Below are 26,360 nucleotides of genomic sequence, written 5' to 3'. Positions count from 1 at the left end.
CCTTAGTTTTCTGTTTTATATATAGGAGTGTGTATATGTTAATCCCAATCTCCCAATTTATACCCCCCCCTCCCTTTCCCCCTTGGTAACCATAAGTTTGTTTCCTACATCTGTGACTTTATTTCTGTTTTGTAAATAAGTTCATTTGTACTATTTTTTTAGATTCCACATATAAGTGATATCATATGATATTTGTCTTTCTCGGACTTACTTCACTCAGTATGACAATCTCTAGGTCCATCCATGTCACTGCAAATGGCATTACTTCATTCTTTTTTTATGGCTGAGTAATATTCCAGTGTATATACATACCACATCTTCTTTACCCATTCCTCTGTTGGTGGACATTTAGGTTGCTTCCACGTCTTGGCTATTGTAAATAGTGCTGCAGTGAACATTGTGGTACATGTATCTTTTCAAATTATGGTTTTCTCTGGATATATGCCCAGGAGTGGGATTGCTGGATCATATGGTAGCTCTGTTTTTAGTTTTCTAAGGAACCTCCATACTGTTCTCCATAGTGGCTCTACCAATTTACATTCCCACCAACAGTGTAGGAGGGTTCCCTTTTCTCTACACCCTCTCCAGCATTTATTGTTTGTAGATTATTTGGTGATGGCTACTCTGACCGGTGTGAGATAATACCTCATTGTAGTTTTGATTTGTATTTCTCTAGTAATTAGCAATGTTGAGCATCTTTTCATGTGCCTCTTGGCCATTTGTATGTCTTCTTTGGAGAAATGTCTATTTAGGTGTTCTCCCCATTTTTTGATTGGGGTGTTTGTTTTTTTGATATTGAGCTGCATGAGCTGTTTGTATATCACCGGTGTCTTTCACCTGGACCTTTGCTATTGCTTTGTAACTTGTACCCCTTCTTTTCTCTTGCCCACATTTACAAGGTTTTTCCATACAGTAGCTGCAATGATCTTTTTTTTTTTTTAACTTTTTATTACTGAAATTATCAAAGCTTAAAAAATAGAATAGTATAATTGATGTACTTGTCACCCTCTTTCAGGAATTGTCAATAATGGCCACTCCCCCGATGTCATCTTATTTTGGCTATAAATATTTAAGTACATTTGTGTAAGGTCTCCTTTTAAAAAAAACACCATAACTATGTGATAGTTGCACGACTCTGTGAATATTCTAAAAACCACTGAATTGTACACTTTACATGAGTAAATTGTGTGTTGTGTGAATTCTCTCTCAGTAGAGCTATTTAAAGAAATAGCCACAATGGCATTATCCTATTAATAATTTTATAATTTCTCAAAATCATCAAACAGCCAAAGTTCACATTTCCCCAGATGTTCTGATTAAGTTCTTTTAACACTTCGACAGAGTTTGAAACATAAGTCAGATCATGCTACTCTTTTACCTAAAACCTTTCAGTGGCTTTCCATCGTATTTAGAATAAAACCCAAACTCCTTTTACTGGTTCACAAAGGTCTGACCCACAGAGGCCTTTTATGATGTGGCTTCTTTCTTTCTTTGCCTTTCTCTCTTGCCCACCTAATTGTTGCTACCTCAGGGCCTTTGCATCAGCTGTTCCCTCTGCTTGCAATGCCCTTCCCCTATATTCTCACAAGGCTGGATCTTCCTTTCAGCTTAAACATCCCTCCCTCAGAGAGAGGCTTTCCTCGATCAGTCCCCCAGTCTCCAATCTAAAGTGGTATCCCAGTCATTCTCTCAGAACATTCACTTAAAAATGTTGGCATACCATGGTTTATTTGCTATATCCTTTTTTTATTAAGTTGTCTGTCTTTCCCTTTTTCTACGCCTCCCCCGACCCAATTTTTTCAGTCATGTTCACTACTGAGTCCCCAGTGCCTAAAATATTAATTGGCACATAATAGACTCTTATTAGGAGATAGTTTTACAAGAAATTGTCCAACACGTACCAGGTGTTTGGCATTTATAAAAAGGTTATTTGATAGAATGTTATCACCTTACTGCATAAATAGAGTTCCAGAGTTCCAGTCTGATGTTATCATGAAAGGGCTGTTTTTTTTGTTTTAAATTTTTATGTTTAGCTTTTGTTTCTCTAGTAATTAGAAGCTCTTTGAGGTTATGAGACGATTATTTTTTTAGTTTGCATCCTTCATATAGTGTCCTGCTCACTTCAGAACTCGGTAAATAACTTACAAACAAATTGCGTTTTTGTTGTTTGGCAAAACGTAGAATGCTTGCATGTGTAGGCTTGAGAAAGTTACCATGATACCTTGCTGGTTTCATTCTCAGTTACCACTTTTTCCTTTTGTCCTCAATTGTGGACCATCACACCGTTACTCTGTGAGTTGTCTCTGCTACCTGTTCTTCAGTGAGGTAGTTTAAGAGCAGCTGTGGTGGCTGAATAATACTCCCCCAGTGATGTGATTAGTTAAGTATCTTGAGATAGCAAGATAATCTTGAATTCTCTAGGTGGGCCCAGTGTAATCACAAGGGTCCTTCCTTTTGGGGGAGGAGGCAGGAGGATCAGAATATTGAGGGAGAAAAATGTAAGCATGGAAGCAGAGGTTGGAATGATGCACTTTGAAGATGGAGGGAGGGACCACGAATCAAGGGGATGTAGGGGACCTCTGGAAAAGGCAAGGGAACAGGTTCTCCTCAAGAGCCTCCAGAGGAAGGCAGCCCTGCCAACACCTTGATTATTAGCCCAGTGAAACTGACTGTAGATTTCTGACCTCCCGAACTGTAAGAGAATAATTTGTATTGTTTTAAACCAGTAAGTATGTTGTAATTTGTTACAACAGCCATAGGAAACTGATACAGTGACTCAAGGCAAGAAAGCTTGAAAGATCACAAAACCTGTACAGAGTGTTCAAAGTTTAGTTTGATTTGCTGGCTTAATAGTTACTGAAAAGGATGCTGTAAAGAATTGAGATGGCAGCTTCAGGTCGGTGATTTGGGTTGTAGTTGATGGAATAATGAAAGAATATTATGTGCTACAATACAAGCATCAATTTTATAGTAGAGTTAAGCTCTTGATGGTTTTTTTCCTTGTATTTTACACAGATCAGAAACCTCTTGATCTTGCCCAGGGTGCTGAAATGAAACATGTTCTTGTTGGTAATAAGGTATGTGGTAATGGATTACATTTATATAATGTAGAAAAAAATTTTGAATTCTTGAAATACATAGATGCATTGTTAATGAAAACATGTTTTTCCGATAGGCCATCTACAAAGCATTGAAACGATACGAAGGCCCTCTCTGGAAGGTAGGTTGGGATGGTTTTTTAATTATAAAACTGGAAAAAAGATTCTCAGGTGCTCTCTTGTTAAAATTCTTTTTAATTATTTTTTGAAGTATATGTGATTTAATAATTATTCGATCTTATCATGTAAACCATTTTTATACTGCTGGACTTTATTAGGCATCCAGTGATTGTAGCAATTAACTGTTGGTCTGACACTTTTAGGTGACCAAGTTTGTACAGAGAAGAGTGGAGGAATTTTTTTTTTTCTTACTTAAGCATAGGGTTACAGTATCATCTCTGTTATGAACATTGATCCATGGAGGACTCAGGAGGAATTTAATATTTGAATTGTCACAGAGCACACATATAAAATCTTTCTAGTTCTAAAATTTCTTTGCTTTTTGGAGTTCATTTATTTTCTAGAATTAACTGTTTTGGAGCATATAGTTTCTTCTGCATTTGCAACTGCTCCTTCTATATATTTATGTACATGTATGTTTATATTGTATAAAATTTAGGATAATTCTCTTTTTTTAGAAACGCATTCAGGCCTTTGAGGAAATTGTCTTTGAAGCCCACAACTGATATATTTCCTATAAATATCCTTGCACAGTATTGTCAGAACTATAAACTGTGTTCATCGTTGATCTTACCAATGTGGCATTTCTTCTGTCCCTGTCACCCTGTAGTAGTATGTTTTCATTTCTGCACCCAGTTCCTCAGTTCATGTTTGTTCATTTTTGAGTGTGCAGTGGTACTGTCCGGATGAAAGGCTCAGATAGAACTGTCATAACTTCATTACTTTTTATCAGTCAAGTATTTGAATCTAGATGTCTCAACTTGGAAAAATCTTTGTTTTTTTTCCCTTAGAGTTCAAGATTTTTTGGCTGGAGATTATTCTGGGTAGTGTTAGAACATGGAGTCCTCTCATGGTATAGGAAACAGTAAGTATTATGATCCTAATACTTGTTGAATTTCAGCATCTAAATTTTGAATGATTAAAAGTTTTCACTAATCTCTTTTCCTTTTGCCTTGATAATTTATATTTATTTTGAAGGCCTGATGCAGTCCATAATATTTATCGCCAGGGATGCAAACACCTAACTCAAGCAGTATGCACGGTAGGATGACACATGCATCTTTTGCTTAAACTGTGAAATCAGTCCTGCAAGTGATTGCCCTAAATCATTGGTATAAGCTGCCTTGTAAAATCTTGGGGTGGAAGGCACTTGTGCAGTTGAGTTGGCCCTCCGTATCTGCGAGTTCTGCATCTGCTAATTCAACCAACTGTGGATCAAAACTATATAGGAAAAGGAATTCCAGAAAGTTCCAAAAAGCAAAATTTGAATTTGCCGTGCACCAGCAACTATTTACATAGCATTTACATTGTATTAGGTATTATAAGTAATCTAGAGATGATTTAAAGTAAGCAGGAGGATGTGCATGGGTTGTATGCAAATACTATGCCATTTTAGATAAGGACCTTGTGCTGCCGTGGATTTTGGTATCCTTCAGGTGTCTTGGAACCAGTCCCCCCACAGATACCGAGGGATGACTGTATATGTTTTTATTTGAGAACAAGTAAAGTTGTGGAATTCCATTTAAAAAATATAATCAAGTTAAAAAACATCTCTACGTATTGTGGAATAAGAGATGCATGATCCAAAAACATTTATACAGAACTTTTACCATTTTGTATGTGTATACTTATGTATGTGTATATATTCACACATAATGTATGCATATACATATCTACATACATATGTGTAGGCATGCATGTATTTGTACATGGGTAAATCTGGAAAATGGAAATTTTTCTGGTGGTAAAATTTAAAGCCTATATCAAAATTGGGATTTTTAGGTTCTCCATATTCACTTCTGGCTGTTTTGCTTTTACCAGCCAGGAGAAAGAATTTTTTCCTCCTTTGAGATTAGTCTAAGACTGGAGCCTAGACATACTTTTTCGCTTGCTGCTTCAAGTTCTTCAGGGTTGTCAACATGCCACGGCGGTGCACCCGCTCTTCAGAGCACAGCCCCTGCCTTTCCGTGTGAACTCCCGGAGGGCCAGCAGCGTCGCCCTTGGGCCGTCACAGGCTCAGTCACCTGCGCCTGCACTCAGGCCTCCTTACACAGGCTGGTCCCTTAGTGTCCTCGCTCCCCTTCCTCCCTTCGCATTAGACCAGAGGGCCAGGGAACCGCTCTCTAGTCTTAGCCGTCTAATCTTCTCGTTTCTTCTGTTAGTGCAGTCCCGGCCATTCTCTTCTGTTCCAGCTTTTGATTCATTTATTTAACACTAAGGTTTGTCTATCTTAAAACAAAAAATTAGACAAGTTGCTCCCTCACTCTTTTAAAATTTCCCGGTTTTTAACTTCTTTAGAATTGATAGCTTCTGCTGTGTTATGCTTCACCTTGTTTTATAACTTTTGCTTCTTGTATAAGTGTCTACTTAGAGGCTACATTTATGAATCCATATTGATACAAGGTAACAGGCATTCAGTGACTACTATGAGGCAGGCTCTGTTCACTTTCTAGACTCTTAAGGTAGAAGCTTAGGTTATTGATTTGAGACTTTTTTTCTTTTCTAATACAGGTGTTTACACCTATAAATTTTGTTTAATTGTAAAATATACGTAACATAAAACTTACCATCTTAACCATTTTTAAGTTCAGTAGCGTCAACTCTATTCACTTTGTTGTACAGTAGGTCTCTAGAACTTTTTCATCTTGCAGAACTGAAACTCGATACCCATTGAATAGCGCCTCTCTATTTCCAGGACCCCACCCCCTGGCAACCACTATTCTACTTTCTGTTTCTATGCTTTTGACTACTTTAGATACCTCACATGAGTGGAATTATACAGTATTTGTCTGGCTTATTTCACTTAGCATAATGTCCTCAAGGTTCATCCATGTTATAACACGTGACAGGATTTCTTTTTTTAAGGCTGAATAATATTCTGTTGTTATGCATAGACCACATTTTCTTTATCCATTCCTCTATCAATGGATGTTTTGAGTTGCTTCCACCTTTTGGTTACTGTGAATAATGCTGCTATAAACACGGGAGTGAAAATGTGTCACCAAGATCCTGCTTTCATTTCTTCTGGATATATACCTAGACGTGGAATTGGTGGGTCATATGGTAGTTCTATTTTTAATTTTTAAGGAACTTCTGTACTGTTTTCCATAACATCTGCACCATTTTACATTCATACCAGTAGTGCTCCAATTTCTCCACATCCTCACCACAACACTTGTTTTTTCTGTGGGTTTTGTTTGTTTGTTTGTTTGCCATTCTAATAGGTATGAGGTGGTATCTAATTGTAGTTTGATTTCCATTTCCCTGATGACTAGTGATGTTGACCATTATTTCATGTACTTAGTGACCATTTGTATGTTGTTTTTGGAGAAATGTCTGTTTAAATCTCTTGCCCATTTTTTAATCAGTTTTTTTTTTTTTCTTGTTGGTGTTGAGTTGTAGGAGTTCTTTGTATATTCTGGATATTAACCCCTTATCAGATACGTGATTTGTACATATTGTCTCCAGTTTCATGGGTTGTCTTTTCACTCTGCTGATAATGTCCATTGATGCATAGAAGTTTTTATCTTTTATATAGTCCAGTTTATGTTTTTTCTGTTGTCACTTGCGCTGTTGGTATCACATCCAGGAAACCACTGCCAAGTCCAATGCCATGAAGCTTTCTTCCCAAGTTTTCTTACAAGAGTTTTTATAGTTTTAGCTCTGACACTGAGGCGTCGGTTTCTCCTGAGGCCTTTCTCCTTGGCTTGCAGGTGGCGGCCTCCTTGCTTTGTCCTCACATGACTTTTTCTCTGTGTGCAGGCATCCCTGATCTCTCTTCCTCTCCTTGTAAGGACAGCAGTCATACTGGATTAGAGTTCCACCCATATGATCTCATTTTACCTTAATTACCTCTTATAAAAGCCCTATCTCCAAATGTAGTTTCATTGGGGATTAGGGCTTGAACATATGAAGCCCTTAATCTGGTTGAGTAAGTTCTTTTCCTTTCCTAGTTTACTGAGATCCCTCATTATGAAAATCTGTTGAATTTTATTAAACGCTATTTTCCATGTTATTGAAATGATCATATGGTTTTACTCATTCTGTTAATATGATTAGTTGTATTGATAGACTTTAGGGTGTTAATAAAGTCAATCTTATATTGCTGGGACAAATCCCAGTCGGTTATGATAAATTACCATTTTAATATATTGTTAATGTTTTGTTAAGATTTTTTGCTTTTTTGTTCATGCTGGATATTGGTTTATATTTCTCCTGTGATATTTTGTCTGGTTTCATATAATGAATTGGAAAATGTTCCTTTTCAGTTTTCTAGAAGAGTTTGTATAGGATTAGGTTACTGCTTCCTTAAATGCTTGATAGAATTCACCTGTGAAGTCACATGGGCCAGGAGGTTTTAGTGCGGGGGTGGGGGAGGATTGTAGTTACAAATTTAATTTCTTCAGTTGCTATAGGGCTATTCACATTTTCTGTTTCTTTTTGGGTTGGTGTTTGTAATTTTTGCCTTTCAAGAAATTTGTCCATTTTCTTCTGGGTTATAAAACTTAGGGTTAGTAATATTCCCATATTATGTTTTTAATGTCTGTGTGATAGGTAGTGTTATATGATATGCTCTTTTACTTTTTATATTGGTAATTTGTTTTCCTTTTTTTCCTTGATCAATCTGTCTAGCACTTTATCAGTTTTATTGATCCTTTTGAAGAACCAGCTCTTGATTTCATTGAAATATTTCTCTTGTTTTTGCTATTTCATTGATTTTTTAATTCATTTTAAATAATTTCTCCGTGAGTTGGGCTTGCTTTGCTCTTTTATAGTTTCTTAAGGTTGAAGCTTAGATTATTCAAATTATCATCCAGTTCAAAATATTTTCTAATTCCTATTATGATTTCTTCTTTGAACCAGTGAACGTTTAGAAGTGTGTTGTTAAATTTCCAAATAATTGGTGTTTTCCTAATTACTGTGTTTTTGATTTATAATGTAATTCCATTTTGGTCATTGAACATTTTCGATATGATTTCCATCTTGTCAAATTTATTGAGACTTGCTTGGTGACTCTACATATGGATTATCCTAGAGAATGCACTGGAAAATAATGTGTGTTTTGCTATTGTTGGGGGTCATGTCCTATAAACATTCAGTCATAATGGTTGATAGTGTTGTTCAGATCTTCTGTGTCTTTACTGCCTTTTTTTTTTTTCTAATTGTATCAATTGCTGAGAGAAGGGTGTTTAAATCTCCAACTATACTTGTAGAATTATTTATTTCTCACTCTGTTACTGATCACATACATATTTATGATTGTTGTCTTCCTGATTAATTTACCCTTTTAGCATTATGTGGTGGTCCTCTTTATCTCCTGTAATAATGCATTTTGTTTTGAAATCTATTTTGCTTGATATTAATATAACCACTCAGGCTTTCTTATGGTTACTGTTTGCATAGTATCTCTTTTTCTATCTAGTTACTTTCAACCTAGCTGTATCTTTATACTTATCTTCTGTCTCTTGTAGATAGTGTATATTTGGGTCCCTATTAACCATTCTGACATTTTTTGCCTTTTAATTAGATTTCTTTTGAGAATGTGGTCCACTTTTTTACTTCATATGTCAAGTAATTTTGGATTGTATCCTTAATGTTAAGTTCTGGAGATCCTGGATTCTTTATTTTTCTCCATTAAATGTTATTTCCGTTGTTTTAGGTCATTTTCTTGGCTGGGTTTGGCTTGTAAACTCTGTTTCTTGGATGGCAGCTCTGGTCTGTATTTCAGTGACTGCTTGGAATCTATTTTGTGCATCAGTAAGAGATGTGAAAAGACAGAGTTTGGGATTCCCATCTCTGTCTCTTTCCATTGGGTGACTCCCCTACTCTCTTTAGTATTTATGGCTGCCCAGCTCTGCTTTTTTAATTTCCAAAGGCAGACTGTTGTCCAGGTATGCCCTTGCTGCTGTTGTGTCACCCTCGGGGACAGTACTAGTTCCAGGTGAACAGTCTTGGGGGTGGGAGCTTGCTCGCAAAGCTCCTTGTTTCCTTTCCTCCAAGGCAGCTTGCTCTCCCATCGAGTCGGCCGGCTCTTGTTCACACTCCAGCTCTTCCTGTTCTACTCTTCATGCTTTTACACTCAGTTCAAACATTTTCTGTACTCAGCTCAAACAAAAGCTTCAGGAGAGTGGCATGAATAAGAGATTGGAGTTCTTGTATTTGAAGGACTTTATAGCCCAAGCGCATGCTATGTTATATTTAACAGGATAAAAGGAAAACTACATACCTAGTGACTATTTATTAGTATTTACTTTGATTAAGAATATGAAAGCCAGATGTGATGTAGATAAGCTGCAGTGCATTTGATACTCCTGATGTATCAATTTTTCTCAGTATTTTAAATGTTCCCTCGGGTATTATTGGCATGTTAATATTGTTAATTTTATGTATAGATAATTTTAGGGTTTTGTTTTATGGGCATGAATGATGTTGTCTTACTGACTTCTTTATATCCAAGGTAAAACCCACTGATAGATGCCTCTTCTTTATTAAATGCTTCGATGACACTGTTCATGGCTTCAGAGTTCCTAAGAATAGCCTTCAGCAGACAAGAGAGGTAACTTTATGGATTCGTTTATCTTTCATAAAACTTAACATTTAAGAATGTAAAGAATATAAGGTAGGCTCAATATTAGCATCTAACATCTTGTTGATTGTACCTTTTTAACGGGAGTGATTATATGAAACTTTTGAAATTTGGCTTAGGAATTAATTCCTTATCAACATGCACCTGCAAGTATTTTCTGTTCTTCTTCTTCTTTAAATGTTGCTTCTGTGAATGTAAGAGGCCCTTATTGGTTTTGGAAAAAAGCCTAAATGATTATTTAGTCTACCTCTGAATTTATAGATGAGGAAAACTGAAGACTAAGATTGAAGTGACCTCTCAAGCTCATGCAGCTTGCAAGTAACAGAACCTGGCTCCAGCCCAGGTGTTCTGATTTATTACAGTGTAATTACACTAATTTATTACAGTGTAGACTCAGCCTTTCTTTGTGGTAAACTGAACAATAGCAGCAAGCAAGAAATTGGGATTGATATGACAGAAATTCATTGTGTAGTTATTTAATGGAGACTCCATATCCCTTCAGATCAAAACAATATTCGTAGACTTATCTTGTTTTTTGTAAATTATGTAAGGGGTTAAAAGGATCTATTTTCCAGAGCAGTTACCTTTGGCCTTGCAGAGAATCCTAAACAATACAAAACGTGACTGTCCCAAAATTTCATAAAAGGGTAAGATTTGACCCTGAAAAATGCTGCAAGAAATGAGGTAGAAGTAAGATAGATATTTTTAGGGCAAACATTCCATCTTTTTGTGAAATCACTAATTTTTAAAAATATTTGTTATTTATTTATTTATCTATTTATTTTGGCTGCACCGGGTCTTCGTTGCAGCATGTGGGATCTTTAGATGCGGCACGCAGACTTCTTAGTTGCGGCATGCATGCGGGATCTAGTTCCCTGACCCGGGATCCAACCCGTGCCCCCTGCGTTGGGAGTGCGGAGTCTTACCCACTGGACCACCAGGGGAGTCCCACTAATTTTTTAAAAACATAGTAAAAGTTAAAGCATCAGAGTAATTGTTGGCTCTCTTAAAATGGTCTGAGTGTCTTGCGCTTATGGCAAGTTGGTAAATTGTTTCTGGATGCATCTTATACAGTAACTTATTCAACAGTGTTGAGAACCTATAATTCTAAGTGCAAGATTCTCCACCCATTGTTTAGTTTTTATAATGTGTTTCAGTATTAATTTGAATGAATATGTAAACTTATAGATGGTATTTTTTAAAGTATTGGGAAAATTTTTTATCCAGACATGTCATGGACAAGAGACCTGCATCATTATTTTGTTGTTGGGAATTCTTTGTTTTGTTTTGTTTTGTTTTTTTGAGGCCGTAATATTTTTTTTTTCTCCACGTACATTTTATTCTTCCCAGATTGTTGTCATAATATCTGTTTTGAGTAGAAATGTGTTTTACTTTTATTTAAATCCTTGTATTATTTCAGGACTGGCTGGAAGCAATAGAAGAACATTCTGCTTACAGCACTCACTACTGTTCACAGGACCAGCTGACTGATGATGAAGAGGAAGATGCAGTTTCTGCTGTAGACTTGAAGGAATCCTTAGAGGTAGGTAGGAAAACCTGACCTGTATACCTAACTCTATCACTCAGGTTTTACCAAGAATTTTTTTTTTTTTTAAATATGAGGTTTTGAAATTAAGATTTCTCACAACAGTGGAAGTAGTATTTCTTTTCCAGTAATATTCTCTTGCTACTTACGCTGTCTCTGTTACAGTATTAACTATCAGATATCTCGGTAAATAGGCTCTAAAGCTAGGCATGTGCCTGCGTGTATCTTTTTTGGTTAAGATTTTTATGTTGTAATCAGATTGTCATTCTCTTTGAAAGCTGCCGCCAGTAGGGGGGGCATGCATTGCTTGCCTTACTGCCCTTTATGACTTCACTGTATATTTCAGAGTTTAAATAATGCAACCATAGTGATACCTTTCGTGGTCTGTAGTTTCATTTAAAAGCACCTGTAATCTGTAACTTCATTGATTAGAGGTAAGGTAAAGCATCAGTAATGAATGGAGAGGCCCTCATCTGAAGTGACATCAGTGCCTCATCCATAGAGAAATACCAACATAAGTAATTGAAGTGAAATAGGTATTTTTTTCTTGGCATCAGTTTTCTGGCTATACCTTTTAAATGAATGGGTTTGGAAGAATTAGAACTACGAAAGGATGATGTGTTTCAATCTAAATAATTATGTCAGAGCATATGAATTTGCCTACTAAATTTAATCTTTTTTTTTAAACATCTTTATTGGAGTATAATTGCTTTACAATGGTATGTTAGTTTCTGCTGTATAACAAAGGGAATCAGCTATACATATACATATGTATCCCCATATCCCCTCCCTCTTGCGTCTCCCTCCCACCCCTCTAGGTGGACACAAAGCACCGAGCTGATCTCTCGGTGCTGTGCGGCTGCTTCCCACTAGCTATCTATTTTACATTTGGTAATCTTTTTTTTAATGAAATGAATTTATTGCAGGAGTTGAATGTTTCTAAATCAACAACTTTAGTGAATTTAAGTTTGCTAATACCGAAGGAGTTTTGTTAGGGACCTATAACCTTAAAGTAAGAAAGAGATTTTGACACTTTTGATCCCTAATCTTAATTTACGATGAACGTTAGAGAATTTGAGCCCTTCCATGTTTTGTTGAAGACATTCCCCAGTAGTTGACTGTTGCTTTACCAGCACTCCTTCTATTTTAAGGCTGAATATGTTTATGGTGACAGCCGTAAGCATAATTTTCAGATCAGTGAACTTTGCAGAAGTAACATCTACCAGAGCATCTAAATAACATTAAAACTGTTCAGGTAAATAAAGAAGGTTTAAATATCTCTGACCAAAATCATGTTAAACAAGTAAAAAATAAAGCTGTGCTAAATATTTTAACTTCTGGTCAGGTTCCCTAAGTGAAAAGAAATCCTTCCCTATTTATCCACCCTCAATATAAGGTAAATGATAAAACCTGGAAGGGCTTACAAAGCACAGCAATTTCTTTCCCAGGATTATGGTAATTTAAAGACCTATTTAATGGAAGTTACAGGTAAAATAAAAGCATACTAACTTGCATATCATTAAAAAACTTGAAGAAATGTTTCTTCTTTAGCTTAATTTTCAAATTTTAGGGTTATCAGCCACAACTGTACCTTTTATTTTATTCTTTATTTGAATATTGTGTTAACTTTAAAGCCCTGAGGTTTTTGCCTTCTAGATTTTATAGCACCTGATGTCAGTGAGAGTTTCAGCCAGTGTTAAGTACTTGAGGTTTTGCAGGTTATACACTTATCTTTGTCCAACAGAATTTGAATGCTAATTCTGGGAATTCTGACTCTGTCTCAGTTTGTGGAGGTTGGTCAAAAATGGGAAAATCTGAAATGAACTTTGATGTGTATTGATGTGTAGCTTGTGGTAGACTGGCTCCAAAATGCCCTCGATCCCTGGGTTCTTCGGTTGCAAGGAAATACTCAGACCAATTTGTGAAATAGACCTATTCTAGATGTCTATAGACTTTCTAAAGGAAATGAGGAGCTCTAGGACTGGAATGTTCTGAAACTTCCCGAATTAACGTAAAATTAACCTCATTTCCTCAACATGCTTTTGGACGAGTAAGTAGATCTATAAGAAATTGGGGGAATGGGGGAATGTCCACACTGAAAAAATGACCATGTTATATGATACTCTTGGTCCCACTTTACCTCCACCTAAATGAGGGTCTCCAAAAACTTAAAACATTTTCTCTTAGCCTTCAGTCTGTCACTGCCTTGAGGTTAGGCCTACGGGGAGAAAAGTGTAAGACAAATCATAGAAATACTGGCCTTACAGTTGTTGCCTTAATGGCAACTTGAAAATATTTCAGAAATAAAAAATGGAAGAGAAATGTAAACAAGTATTGGTACAGAACTTCACTGTCCAATACGATAGCTACTAGATACACGTGGCTATTTACACTTAAATGAATTGGAGTTAAATGAAAAACTCATTTCCTCATTTTAACTAGCCACATTTCAAGTGCTCAGTAGTTACATGTGGCTATCACCTTGGACAGTGCAGATATAGAATGTTTTCATCATTGTAGAAAGTTCTTTTGGATCAAGTTGGGGTAGGCTCTTAGCTTGAGGGGGCACTAGGAGAGTGGGGTTTTTATTTGTTGATGACATCTTGATTCTTATAGGCTCTGAACTGTACCTGTGTGATAAGAAATAATGAGCAGATGATGCTAAATTTAAACCAAATGAGAAAGTAATATCAGACTTCCCTGACTGAAGAAGAAATGATTTCTAATTAAAATGAATGTGCAGAAAGATGAGTGTACATCACCTCAAAGCTGATAGAGTGGTACACCCATATAAGAATCAGGCAGATTTATATATATATATATTGATATAGTTAAGATTTATAGCTACGTGAAAAGGGCAAGGTGTTAAATGGTGTATCTAATATGCTTCTACATGGCAGAAAGAAAGCAGGGATGTACACACACATTTGTATAGGTTAGATCATCCCAGGAAAGATGAGAAATTATTAGCAGTTGTTGCTTTGAGACTGGGAAAGGGGGAAAACAGGGACTCTAGGACTGACAAATACGTGAGGGAGAGTTGCCTTTCTCCATGTATTGTGTTTCTTTTTTCTTTCTTTCTTTTTTTTTAACTTTGTGTAGATAACTAATGCAAAATACAACATTAAGAAGATTACAAATCACCAGGTACCAAAAAGAATCAGTGTGCTGTGGACTGGCTTAGATTGAGGGAAGATGGAGTGTGGGGTTATCCTTGAAGTGGATTTGGCTGGAGTTAGGAAGATTTGGAGATGAGTACGGGGCTGTTTTCTGCAGAGGAAAGTTGTCAGGGTTTTACAACCATTATTTTTAAAGTTTAATATTATTAAGGTACAATTTTTATGTAATAAAAGGAGGGCATTTTAGCATCTTCAGTGTGATGTGTTTTGACAAATACCCTGTGTAACCACCACTCCTATCAGGGTGTAGAACATTTTCATCACCTCAGAAAGCTCTCTGGTGCCCCTTCCAGACAGTGCCCTCCACTCGATCTCAGGCAGCTGCTCATCTGCTCTGTCATCACAGGTATTGTCGGCTTTGCCCATTCTAGGATTCCATCTAAATGGAATCACACCATATGTGCTCTTTGGTGCCTGTCATCTTTCACCTGCCATGTTGTGTGTATCATTAGTTTCTTTTTATTTCTGAGAAGGCAGTCTGCTTTGGTTCTTTTTTTTTTTTTTTTTTTTAATTGAAGTATAGTTGATTTACAGTGTTGTGTTAGTTTCTGGTGTACATCAAAGTGATTCAGTTATACATATACATACACTCTTTTTCTTCTTTTCCATTACGGTTTATTACAGGATATTGAATACAGTTGCCTGTGCTGTACAGTAGGACCTTGTTGTTTATTTTATATATGGTAGTCTGTACCTGCTAATGCTTCGGTTCTTAATTAACCAAATGTGGATTGTCTGTATGTGGCAAATAGGCTGGCATTAATGACCTCTCTCTCCTACCCTATCCACTCCTCCCTAGATGCCCACCCCCTTGATATACATTTTTGAACTTTCTCATATGTCAGGGTTGATAGAGTAGTTTAACATCAACTTAAACAAAACCAACAGCGGGAGTCTGGGTGGGCAGAAGTAGCTGCAGGAGACCGGTGTCCTGACTGTGGCCCGGCTACTCAGCCTGGGCGCCTCCGACTCTCTGCAGCCCAGGTGTGTGGGTGTGTTCCTCTTCTTGGGCTCTGTGCCAGATAACCTGGATTTAAAATACTGTCTCACTTCGGGTATTAGAACACTGCTCGAGTGGGATCTCATTTATGTAGTGTAAATAAAAATTAAAACCTAGGGAATTCCCTGGCAGTCCGGTGGTTAGGAGTCCACACTTCCACTGCACGGGGGCACAGGTTCGACCCTGGTCAGGGAACCAAGATCATCCCGCAATCTGTGCGGCATGGCGAAAAAAAAAAAAAAAATTAGAAAAATTAAAACCTGACATAAGGTGCATGGCATAGAAGTCAGTGAGACACCATGCTGGGCTCTGCAAAGAATGCATGAGCATTAACCTTCCTAATTAGATTTTTAGGCTTTTGTAATATAACCAGTAGCTGCTACAAGGAAATGATAGCAAATTGAAGAATGTGGTTTTTAAAAATTGTATTAATAACCTCTTTCTGGGTTTTTTGCATCAGTTAAATGGCATTAATTGTTTAGAATAGACGACACACATTTGTACCCAACTATAAAACAGTATGTGTTGATCAGATCTTCTCCAGCTGACCTATCGTAACTCTTAAATAAATTGTGGATCAAGGGAACTTTTTTCAGTAACTATCAGATATGCCAAGGGAAGATGAATGTAATAGTGTTTCTTGTCTTTAACGGTAACCACAGGAACTGTGATGTTGATCACAGATTCACAGTCTGCAAATGAAGCCAGTGCTTGCTTTTGTGCACCCAGCTAACTTTCACCATAGGAGAAAAAAGAGAAAACATTAGCACTGGCGCAGCGCGCACGTGGGCAGGGGTATTAAATATGTATAGACTGAAAATGACAATTTTCTATTAATAAATTATGAGTGATAACATTTGGTTGCGCAGTGCATGTTTTCAGTGGTCCCCAATTGACTTTTCTCCTGCCTTAAACGTGTATTTACAGGCTGTGTCTGGAAAAATGATCCAGCATACAGTATCTGTGGTGTTTCAAATTGCACAATGTAGGTATTCTCCCTCTCCCCCCCCAAAAAAAAGTGAATTGCATTTTTATGTTGTTGGAGCTCTCAAAATAGAGTAATGTACGTTTTAAAGAGAACATTGCTTGTCCCTAATGTGGTACCACGAGTAATTCTGCTGTGGTTGAGCTGAGCTTCAGAAGCACTGAAAAATTTATAAGGTGAAAGGCATGCGTACCTATATCACCTTGGCACTTAGGTCTGATTTAGGGGGAGCAAAAGTGTTTTGGGGATGAGTCAGTTGAGATTAGGAGTACCAAGTAGGGAAGATTCACAGGCTAAATGTATTACCCTGCCTTCAACAATGTGAAACTAATATGGGTAAGGTCAAGGTTCTCAGACTATTTTCTTATTGCCGTAACCAACCAACTTTACAGCAATGATTTTCTTGCTTCTTATTCTTGCTTCTTAGTTTCCTTTAAAGGGAAACTAAATAAAACTAACTTCAAAATTACATTGTTAATGTAATAAATGGTTTTATCTGATTTTTTCATTTTGGACTTCCAAATCTATACTAAGATGGGATGCAACATACATCATGAAACTCTGTATTTATGTTTTGGTTTTAGGGATCTAAATATGTAGAAATTTCAAATTACAAGGAAAAATGAATGCTGTCCCTTATTTTTACAAGCTTTTACTTACTAAGAAGATGTCCTTATTGGTTTGATTATGTGAGGGCTGTGTGCACTTAGATTGCTGAACGAAAATCAGCTTGTGGTTTCCAAATGTTCGTACCATCTGGAGTTTTTAAGCAAAAGCAGTTTTTAAAATATATTCTTGGGCTTCCCTGGGGGCGCAGTGGTTGAGCGTCAGCTTGCCAATGCAGGGGACGCGGGTTCGAGCCCTGCTTTGGGAAGATCCCACATGCCACGGAGCAACTAGGCCCGTGAGCCACAACTGCTGAGCTCTGCGCGTCTGGAGCCTGTGCTCCGCAACAACAGAGGCCGCGATAGTGAGAGGCCTGCGCACCGCGATGAAGAGTGGCCCCCGCTTGCCGCAACTAGAGAAAGCCCTTTCACAGAAACGAAGACCCAACACAGCTAAAAATAAATAAATAATAAAAATAACGGAATTCCTTTTAAAAAAAAAAAAAAGAAAATATATTCTTAATAGGTGCATTTTATAATTTCTCGATGAATTTAATCAAGCCTACTAAAAGTTTGAATAAATCAGAAATCTAACTCCTCAGATATATATTGTGTAATGAGTTATTAGAAGTAATTAATGCAGTTGTATGGTACGTGTTTGACATGTTGAATATTTAAAATTTAGAGAGATTTATTTTTATTAATCTGTACGTGATTAACTAATGGTTATATTCAGTTTCTAAGGCAATTTTCTCTCACCTTTTTCTCTCTGTTAGGAATATGTCTCAATTATTACAGTGTATCAACCTATGAAGTAAAAGTTTTGATGGAAACATTAAAGCATATGTACTGTAAAAATCCTTTATTAGTTTAACTTTGTCTTCTTCTTTTTTCCTTTTCCAGAAAGCACAGACATGCCAACAGAGACTAGACAGGGAAATTTCCAACTTTCTCAGAATGATTAAGGAGTGTGACACAGCTAAAGGTAAAAAAGACACCCCCCCACACCCCACTCTTGAACACAACCCATTATCATAGATGTTCACCCTTTGGTTGACTATACATTTTAGATAATTTTGGGGTTTGAATTCAGAACTGTATTTGAAAAAGTTAAAGTTAACCTTCTGGGGCTGTGAATTCGTTTAGGCTACGTAGTGAGACTGTTTATGAATCCCAGAAGACTTGGATTTTGCGGTCAAATTGTCTTGGGTTTGAATCCTTGTTCTGCCACTTATTAGTTGTTACTTTTGAGCAGAACATTTAATTTCTCTGAGCCTCGGTTTCCCTATCTATAAAATGAAGGGGTTGGTAGTCTTTTGCCATTCTGAGAATGTATGTGTCGATTTGTCTAATTATTAATCTGCCTTTCAAAGGTAATTTTTTATGCCTTTACTCTCCTTTAGTTATGAATTATCAGGAGTTAATTATAAATACTCCAAAAATCAAAATACAATCCAATACAAATTACAAAATCCCAATACAAAATCCAATACACAAATTAGGTTTTGAGAAAACATTATTGATTACTTTATAAATTAAACAGTTATCATGTTCCTTAGACTTAAGACTCTTAACAGTTGCTTTAGACTTTAGCTATGATGTGTTTATAAATAACTCCACTAAAATATAATCAACTGAGTTGTCTATGAGTTTATGATTAACTACTCATTTTAATCATGATCTAGTTTATGTGTGCCCAGGGAATGTGAAGAAATGTTTATATAGAGTAAACTGAACATAAATGTTCTGTATCTTTCCAGATATACGTTGGGCATCCCTTTACTTCAGTTCAACAAACACGTATTTATATGAGTGATGAAAGCTTTGGGAAGGACAGCAGTCAAGTCACTTTGATTATTAATTGCAAGCAAGAATATTTTATTACTTAAGGCTCTTCATCCTCAATGGGCTTTTAAAATAATAACAGCTTCATTAGACATAATTCACATAAGCCTAGAATTCACCTATGTGGAATATACCATTCAGTGGCTTTTAGTATATTCACAGAGCTATGCAACTGTGACCATCAATGGGCTTTTAAAATACCATCCTCACCAAAAACCATCAAAACTAAGCAGAGATACTAACAACATTTAAAAGATACAGAAACTGTACAGAGTGAGATGAAATATAAGGATTAATTTCTTTAACTTGGACCAAAGAAAGAAATTATATGAGAACTACAGCTAAATTACGTTGTTTTTTTCTTTTAAACCTTGAGTCAGATCTCTTGGTTCAGACCATTGGTATGACATGTCACTCATAATGATGGCATGCATCATTTGTGCTCTTGGAGACATACATGATACTCAGTACTGCAAGAGTGATTTCATTTTGGACAGTGTCATCTGGGAAACTTTGAAATATTTGACTGTGATCTGACAATGCTATTTCATATATCTACAGTAAAAGTCAGTGGATTTATACATAAACAATTATAGACGTTATTTTCTGAAAGATTGGTGTAGATAAATAAACCTACATTTTATGTAAATACTAAGTAAATAGGGTTGAGATGATTTCGTGAATGGAATTGGAGTTTTGAAGGTAACTGAGTCTGCTCTTAATGCCAAGGGATTGTACAGAATAATCTTGTACCATGTGTTGTATTAAAGGAAGCTGATAGATACACATCCTGTTCCAAACTGCCTACATAGTTTGCCAGTGACTTCTCAAGATGAAAAACTAAAATGTTTGTGGGCAGAGTCCAGCTCTTGTGGTTGAAATTGTTAGTTGTCTTACATTTTAGTACAAAATTATATGAACATGAACTTTAAGACTCAACGCCCTTCTTCCTTATTGCGTCTTCTACGGTACCTGTTGTGCTCTGCACCACCTCAATCCAAATCACTGCAGCAGCCTGTCCTTTAGCCTCCCTGCCTTTGGGAACCTCCTGCATTCCATCCTTCAAGGGAATTGAATCGGAAGCCTTTCAGGAACTCTTCCAACTCAAATTCTGTGAAATATTGCATTATTGCTGCCAGATTAATTTTAGAAAGTTACTTTTTAAAAAAATTATTATAAATTTTTTTTTTTTTTTTCTGTTGAGAAAATCTTTTAAGTGTCCTTGAAACTACAGAATAAAATGCAAACTCTTTATCCTGGCATTTAAGGACTTTCATAGCCCGATCACAAACTGATTTTTTAGCTTTATTTACAATTCTTCTCCCCCGTGACCCCCGTAAACACTTTTGACCAAACACTGTGTCTTTGGTCTGAAATGTCCTCTATTAAAATAATGCTTTTGTTTTCATGAGTGGACCTTAAACCTAATTTCTGCCTGGATTAATGCCAAATTTATGTATGTGACATTGGCAACACATCACTCAAGGTGCAAAGAATGCTGTTTTAAAATCTCTACTATTTTATCTTTACCAAAAGCCTGGTTGCAAAAACAAATAAAACCACTCAAACTTATAAAACTTTTGGAAGACTTCCTGAAAGCCATGCAGTCAATCTTTTCTCCCCGACAACCTTAAATTTACCCTTAGGTGTAGCAGCCAGGTTTTGACTATTATAAATAATGTTGTATTGTACATTTATATTTAATCACATCACTTTATTACCATAGGATTCTTGGAAGTGGGATTAATGGGTGAAAGTATATTAACATTTTTGAGCCTATTGATATATACTGCTAAGTTAATTTCCAAAAAAGATATATTACTTTACATGCCAAGTTTAATGCATGTACTTTATTGCATGTTACTAAATGTATATAGTAAATCCCTGGTTAAAGACATTAGCATGTTTTCAGTTATCTAAAAGAAAAAAATCTTAAAAGGAAAAGCACTTTTATTCAACCCACTTAAAACTCTCCTCAAAATTCTAGGCTTTGAGTAAATATTCTTATCACCACCTTCACTGTTGCCACCCCAGTCTAAGCCACGCTTGTCTCCTACACGCACTATTAAAACAGCCTCCTGACTCAGATCCCACCCTTGTCCCTACCGTCCCTGCCCCGGGGATCTTTCTAAAGCATCAGCGGGTTGATGTCCTTTGCTCAGAACATCCATTTGCTTCCAGGTCTTCTCACTTAGAGTGAAAGACAGAGTCCTTCTAATGATCTGCAGAGCCTTGCAGTCCCCTCTCATCTCTGTCTTCATCTCCTGCTTCCCCCGCCTGCCTCTCTCCAGCCTCACTGGCCTTCTTGCTGTCCCTCAAAGCTGCCTTGGGCCTGGGCGGGTGTTCTGGCACCTCTGCCTGTAAGGCTTTACTCCAGGGTTCGCCCTCCCTCCCCAGGTCTCTACTCCAGCAGAACCTTCCGACTGAGGCCCTCTCTTGCCTCCTGCACTGGTTTGCTCCCCCACGGCTGTTCTCTGCCCTGCTTGGTGCCCTGAGCCCGTGATCGCTGTCGACTTTAGAAGTATCACTAGGGCTTCTTTGCCCTTGGCCCTCTGATTGGGTCCAGCAAATGGGAGGTCCTGTGCGGAGATGGGTGGAGGGGTGGGAGGAGGAGTAGGTCGGGGTTACCCTGCTCCCTCCTGCTGGCTGTGGTCTGACCCTGCTGCTGGGCTCCACCCGGCCCAGGGCCCCATTCTGTGACTCCCGCTCCTACTGTACCTTCCCTTGGCCCCTCTGTCCCAGGGTAGTAACTGTCCTGCATGCCTCTCTGTTAGTTCACTCACGCTCCTCATCTTTGTGAGTCATCTCTTTTTAAAATTCTTTTCAGTTACACTTTGACTTTGCCGGCTCTTCCTGCCAGGACATTACTGATACCAAGTCCGGGCTAAACTTCCAGCTCCAGCACGGGCTATTCCCTTCCTTGTGTTATTCTTCTCTTTGTCACTTATCAACCTTCCTATATATGTGTGTGGAGTTGATTGTCTGCCTCTCCTTTTGGAATGTAAACTCCACGAAGGGAGGAACTTTGGTCTGTTTTATTCACCGATTATATTCAGTTCCTGAACAGTGCACGGCATGTGGTAGGTGCTGTGCTCGCTTGCCTCTTTCTCCCCCTCTCCTTCCTCCCCTCCCCTCCCCTCCCCTCCCATCCACACACACACGCATTTTGAGTGAAGAAAATGAATGACGTATTTAGCTAATAAATTTATAACTTATTTCTATTGAACTCAGGGAGAAACAAGTACTGCATTTGTTCTGTCAAGTTAGTGAATGAACAGATTGTACCATTCGGTGAGACCTTATAGAGACAAACAAATTGGGGAAGAAGCTGTCCACACTGGAGAGTGTTTTGCATTCTTTTACCAATAGGGGTTCCGCAGTCAGTGCCATTGGTTTTTATACCCTACTCTTCTCCTCTGGATTCAGTGTTTTTCCTGAGGCAGACTTCTGAGTAGTTCTTCCACTGAGGACCTGTGGGTGGTAGAATTTCTCTCTCATCTAGATCTTTATTTTACCCCCACTGCGTTAGTTACCGTCCATTAGCATTTTGAAGATGTGATTCCAATTTCTTCTGGCTTCTGATAGTCTAATGACGATTCTTTGGTGAACAGTCTTTTTTTTTTTTTTCTTTTTATGTTCACTTACGGCTTTTCAAAGATCTCCACTTTGTCTTTGGTGGTTTGCAGTTTTAATCTGTCTTAATATCTGCTGCTTGAGACGGTTTTTAATTCAAAGACTCATTCATTCTTTCTTCAATCTGGGAAAGTTCTTCGCCATTCTCTCCTCACACTGTGCTTCTTCATTCGTTCTGTTCTCTTCTGCTGAAACTCCTCGTGGGTATGTGTGGAACCTTCTTATTTATCCCCCCACCTCTTAGTTCCTCATTCTCTTTTTCTGTTACATTCTGAGCAGTTTCCTCAGATCTGTTTTCTAGTTTCAGTTTCTTTCTCAGTTTGATCTGTTTTGTCTGTTTAATCCTTTGACTTTCTGATCCTAATTGTATTTCATAATTCTAGAAATTCTAGGTAGTGGTTTTAAAGTTTTAATGTTTTTCCATAGAAGCCTGCTCTTTCATGTTACATATATTTCGAACTTTATCTCTCATAATTTTAAGCGTGTAAAGTTAAAGCCCTTTTCAGCATGTTCTTACATCTCAAGTTGTTGTGGCTAACTGTCCCTTGGGATGGATTGTTTCCTTCAGGGTGGATTTTAGCTTTTTATTGAGAGCTTGTTTTCTTCTGCCTCCTGGATTATGGAAGTGTCCCTACACAGTAGTTCTGTGTCTGTTTCTGTTGAGGATGTAATAGTTTTAAAATTGGATTGCATATCTAGATGCAGCATGAGCTAGGGATTTCTATTTTTCATGATTCCCACCCACAGTACTAGGCAGAAAATGCCCTTCTTCACTGCTTCCCTGAGCCCATTTCTGCTTTCACTGGGGGTCAAGGCCTTGCTCTGCTTGGTGAGACCAGAGCCACATCTCCCCCTCATGTAGGTGTGAAGGCACGGCTTTCAGCCCCTGCTTTATCTCCTAGCTGACCTCTGACACCCCTGTGCTTGGCCTTCCCTACCATGCCCTCACTGGCACGCGCCTCTTCTGTCAGCCTTGACTTTTCTGTTGGTTTCCAGCATATCTGGGATTTTGTTCTTTCAAACTCTGCTATATATTATTTTATTACTATTATTTTATCAGCATCTTTATGGGTTGGGATTAGAGGGATGTTTCTCCATCAACTTAGTAAGCCAGGTACCACAAGTGTCCCATGCACTTTCTAATGTAAAGTATGTCAGTAATCCACAGATTGTATTATCTAGAATAACAGCAGCCACATACAGCCTTTTTTGGTGCATTGTTCTGTATACTTTGCATATATTAACTCTTTTATTCCTTATGACAACCCAGTGTTAGCACATAACAGCTATTATGTCCATTTTATAAATAAGCTAACAGGGACACAGAGAGCTTCGGTAACTTGTCTTAGGTCACACAGCTAGTAAAATACCAGACGGGGTGTGCCCCTAGGCACCCTGGCTCCAGAGACTGCTCTTAGCCAATAATGAGTCTGGGCTGAATGGAGAAATCTATATTTACTCCTAAACTTTTGCTCTATGAACTAGAAGAGGTTACACATTTTCATCCCTAGATCTGCATCTACAGTGAAAGGTAGAATTTGTTGAGGACAGTCACTTGGCTGCTGTAGTTGAGGTGCTGTTCAAATCCTTATAGTCTCCCGTTCAGAAGTTCAAGGGGACGGTGGGATTGATGCAGGGCTGAAGTTTCCAGCTCGCAACAAAGAAATCCCCTTTATTTTTCCTGTCAATTTTTTTCTTCTCTTTTCTTGTCCTGAGGTTCTTTCTGGTATTTTTCATCTGCAAGAACACATGACCGTTTGATACAATTTCCTGAGCCCAAACCTTGGAGTCATCTTAACCTTGGAGCACATCCTTCCTGCGCAGCACGTTCTGTGTCTCCTTTGTCTCTCCATTGTCCCCTTCTCTGTCGCCCCATCAGTACATTGACGTAGGCCACAGCCGTCCTGCCTGTAGGTTGCAGCCCCTCTTGTCTGGCCATGCTGCCTCCAGGTAGTGTTCCATGGTGTGGTTTGAGAGGTGCCTCTAAAGACAGATCAGGTCTTGTGGCCTTCAGTGTCTTAGGGTAATTGCACTCTACCTTGACCTGTGTCTCCTCACATCAACAGTCTCACCTCTCACCTCTTCCTTCCTCTTACTCAATGTTCAGTAGCACTGAACTTTTCTCATGCTTTAGGGTCTTGTTCCCATTGTGTGAAGTACTAGCTTTTCCTCATCTTTTAAGTGTAGCTTCTAGAAACTTCTTGGCTTCTCTAAGATGGGCCTAAGTGTTCTTACTATGTGTTTCCAAATCACCCTCCACTTTCCCTGTCGTGGCACTAATCCCCTTCACTGTAGCACTTCTGTTTCCATCTTCCCCTCTGGGCAGACCCAGCCTCCTCAGGTCTTAGAAGGGGTGGGAAGAGCAAGCAGAGCTCAGGCCACCACAGCTGCTCCTGCCCAGGCCTGTCATACAGGGCACTGGAGAGGGAGCTGCTGTCCCAGGTTCAGGCTTCCTTTCAGGCAGCCAGCTTGAGGAGTCAAATAGAGATGCAAAGTGGTTATGAAACTAAGTGATTTATTACTCGTATTTATTTTGCCCAGTCTATAGGAGAAAACATCATCAAATTCTCTCACTCTTCACCTTATTTGTTGGGACACAGACCCTACTAGTGCTTCTCTCTTGACTCTGCTGGAGGCAGAGCTCCCTGGGTCACATGCGACTCTACCTGAATCATTTACTTTGTTGACTGGTTTTTCTCACAAGATCACTACCACAAATAAGGTTAGGAGCTCATTGCCAGGACAGTACAGTCAGGAGTGATGCAAATCCAATGATAGCCTTTATTTTTTCCCAATTTATTTATTTATTTATTTTTGGCTGCGTTGTGTCTTCATTGCTGTGCACAGGCTTTCTCTAGTTGTGGCGAGCGGGGGCTGCTCTTCATTGCAGTGCACAGGCTTCTCATTACAGTGGCTTCTCTTGTCATGGAGCACGGGCTCTACGCATGCGGGCTCAGTAGTTGTGGCACTCAGGCTCAGTAGTTCCTGGCTTGCAGGCTCAGTAGTTGTGGCGCACGGGCTTAGATGCTCCGCGGCATGTGGGATCTTCCCGGAACAGGACTCAAACCCATGTTGCCTGCATTGGCAGGCGGTTTCTTAATCACTGCACCACCAGGGAAGCCCTCCATTCACTCTTATTTGCAAAAGAATGCAAAATACATTTCATAGTTCTGCTGGCTTCTTCCCTGTTTTAACCCCAAAAGGTCTTCCTAACTGGTACACTCTTTTCTAAAATTTTAAATTAATTCAATTTATTTTTTCCAACAAATATGTTTTTCCCTCTTACTATTCTGAAGACTCCCTCTGATCAATACTGTTCATTCAATAATAATTGTTTTATTTTCTGTTTTCCTTGCTAGACTGCAAGTTTTGTAAGGACAAAAACTGTTTCTCAGTTACCTACGCCCTATCTCCAGCAGCTGGAGTGTAGTGCCTGCCATATGGTAGCCACTCAATAAATGATAGCTGCAAATCCTCTAACCTCTCGAGTTCTCATAACTCTGAGACTCTCTTCTTCTCAGGACCAGTATTTTCAGTACTATCTGAAAATAATAGTTATAGATATTTTGGATATGTTCGTTTTATTGGGCATTGTATTTAACAATAAAAAAGCTTATTCTTCAAGATCAGGCTCAAGTCACATTACTTTTATCAAACTCCACTTTATTACTGCATCCCATAATGGTAACTCTTTTCTCTGAAT

The 26,360-nt window shown here is 38.1% G+C and overlaps 1 protein-coding gene across 2 annotated transcripts in view; it reads left to right on the top strand.

Annotated features, from left to right (window-relative positions):
- Positions 1-26,360, top strand: part of OSBPL1A (oxysterol binding protein like 1A) — a 219,869-nt gene that overhangs the window by 57,181 nt on the left and 136,328 nt on the right. For both annotated transcript variants that reach the window (XM_059895089.1, XM_059895088.1), the window contains 7 exons: positions 3,016-3,077; positions 3,176-3,220; positions 4,070-4,143; positions 4,257-4,320; positions 9,736-9,834; positions 11,285-11,407; positions 18,083-18,164. In XM_059895089.1, the coding sequence (XP_059751072.1) occupies positions 3,016-3,077; positions 3,176-3,220; positions 4,070-4,143; positions 4,257-4,320; positions 9,736-9,834; positions 11,285-11,407; positions 18,083-18,164 (549 nt within the window). The remainder of the gene's footprint in view (positions 1-3,015; positions 3,078-3,175; positions 3,221-4,069; positions 4,144-4,256; positions 4,321-9,735; positions 9,835-11,284; positions 11,408-18,082; positions 18,165-26,360) is intronic.

Source organism: Balaenoptera ricei, chromosome 14 (genome assembly GCF_028023285.1).
Source record: "Balaenoptera ricei isolate mBalRic1 chromosome 14, mBalRic1.hap2, whole genome shotgun sequence".
Lineage (NCBI taxonomy): Eukaryota > Metazoa > Chordata > Mammalia > Artiodactyla > Balaenopteridae > Balaenoptera > Balaenoptera ricei.
This window is presented reverse-complemented; position numbering and strand designations above follow the sequence as displayed.